The sequence below is a fragment of the Protomyctophum parallelum genome (genome assembly GCF_964188405.1).
Source record: "Protomyctophum parallelum genome assembly, chromosome: 15".
NCBI classification, from domain to species: domain Eukaryota; kingdom Metazoa; phylum Chordata; class Actinopteri; order Myctophiformes; family Myctophidae; genus Protomyctophum; species Protomyctophum parallelum.
In genome coordinates, this window is record NC_139710.1 from 20,228,921 (window position 1) to 20,231,199 (window position 2,279).

General features: G+C 40.5%; 1 protein-coding gene across 1 annotated transcript; it reads left to right on the forward strand.

Annotated features, from left to right (window-relative positions):
- Nucleotides 1-867, forward strand: LOC310872480 (uncharacterized protein; the record flags this gene model as incomplete). Its single annotated transcript, XM_083784380.1, has 1 exon — nucleotides 1-867. The coding sequence occupies one exon, from the start codon at nucleotides 1-3 to the stop codon at nucleotides 865-867; it is 867 nt and encodes a 288-aa protein (XP_083640506.1).
- Nucleotides 868-2,279: the final 1,412 nt, after the last annotated feature.

Below are 2,279 nucleotides of genomic sequence, written 5' to 3' on the forward strand. Positions count from 1 at the left end.
ATGCTCTCCAACACGACCGTTCCCCTGTCCGTGAACTTCGACAGTCCCGGTGACTTCTTCATTTTTATCTTCCACATTCTCTTTGCTACGAGTTCCGTGCTGCTGGCGGGTTCAGTGGTCATCGGTATATTGAGCACAAGATATCTGCGAGCTCAGAACCGCTTTATATTTATGCTGAATACGAGCATCAGTGACACACTGACTGGGTTCTCGGTGTACTATTTAGGCCTTTTTGATGTCCAAGAGGGATATCCGTCTCGGAATGGAACATATTATATTTTACCTTCATTTCTGGGGGTCAATGTGTTATCCTTTCTCTTTGCTCAGTTTGACCGTTACTTTGCCGTTTGCCATCCTTTCTTCTACAACCGTTACATTACTAGATCAGTTGTGATTGCCACTTGCAGTTTTTGCTGGATCTATACCTATGGTATTCTAACGGTGCAAAGTATGGTACCAATTTCAAAAGCGGCTCAAATGAACGCATTTGGTGTAATAGCTCTGCAAATTATAGTTCTCACCAAGGTTCTGATGACCATTAAACTATACATCATAGCCAGAAACCAGTTGGGGAGGGAAATACCTAGCGCTGACCATGATAACAAGAAGGAATCGTTACGCATCATTGTGTTTGTTGTTATATGCTTCTTGGCATTGTGGTGTCCATCATTTGTCAATATAATTGTGAGGCAGTTGACTAGAAAGGGGCTAAGGTTTAGGAATGAAGCCACGAACTTGTTTGCCATTATGGCTCGACTGAACGCACTGGTCACCCCGGCGCTATACATATGGGGCAGCCCAGCGCTGAGGGGGGCCATATGGACAACGGTATGGCAGAGAGTGTGTCCAAAATGGAGGAGCAGGTAAGATAGTTGCACATGGATGGGCTGATGGATTAATCAAGCCATGCGTGTTTTTTTTGTTTTTTTTATTACGGCACTGTTTTTTCCATGTTAAGAGTTCAGCAAGAGTTCGTTGTGGTCAGTACTACTACTGGGGTGTTGTGTAACAGCACAAGTCATATAACGCACGTTCACCTGCCAGCTCGTGCTGCTGTAACCATTAAGTCAATCATCAGGTTAATCAGGTCATGTAAAAAAGGACGTGATTGTTCGGATTTCACTGTAGCCAACAGTCCGATGCATGTTTTGCAATTTGAGAATGACAAACAATTGCGGATGATATTAAGTTAATGTGCTTTGTATTCTGTTTACTATTATTATTATTACTACTACCCTTATTATTATTATTATTATTTAAGAAGTAGCTCTTCTAGTAAAGGAAGTAATCAGCTTGTTCAGGGGTCTCCGACTCTCCGTATCTCAAAAAGACGGCTGGTGTGACTGTTGTGTCTATATCTTGTGCATGCCATGCACAAGATATGTACCAGGTCTTATTCCCTAACTTGAATAAACTAAAGACCTGGAGGTGTGGTCAATGCTCTTTGGCCACTCAGAATAGCCAAATGGCATTGATCACGCCTCCAGGTCTTTAGTTTACTCAAGTTAGGGAATAAGACCTGGTAGCCTACTTAAGACACGCAAAATACAGCCCAATGTGTCGATGTAGATCGGCTAGTTGAAATCTTTTAAAAATGTTTTTCAAGATATGGCAAAGAAGTTTATATAGGGATAAAGTATAATTAAGGTGCGCCCATATAGGGCCAATGTGATGATCACTATAACAATCATTATCAATACCTCTCTCTCTCTCTCTCTCTCAGAATCGGTTTGATCAGGAACGTGGATGGATCTACCGGCGTAAAAGCGTCGTGAGGATTGCATTGCCTGACCTCCTCTTGACAACACTGGAATCATAATTTAAACTCATCGCATGAGACGCAAACATTTCGAGGACTTGACTTGTTCACCACGCTAATGATTGATGTCTGCCGGTTTGGGATTGAGTAAAAGTTGTACTGCTGTTTAGTAATTTATATGTCGGATTACACTATTTCAGTATTATGCCCAAATTATAGGCCTAAAATAAATTTAAACTGTTCAAAAACTATATGTCCTGCTTTCTTATAGAATTTAATAGGTTAAATGTTTCCACAATAGACCATATTCGGTATAGGCATAGAGATCAAATAAATTGAGGTGGTGGTTAAACCCGCAGGAGAACTGCAGTGAAACCCGATATAGATACAAGATTATATATGGCCTGAGATTCAATAATGAAAGTTTTCAGTGTAATGTGATTAGAAATTGTGGTAAATCATCATCATTTTGCTTATACATATACAGCCTATTCACCTGGCCGATTTTTATAGAAATATT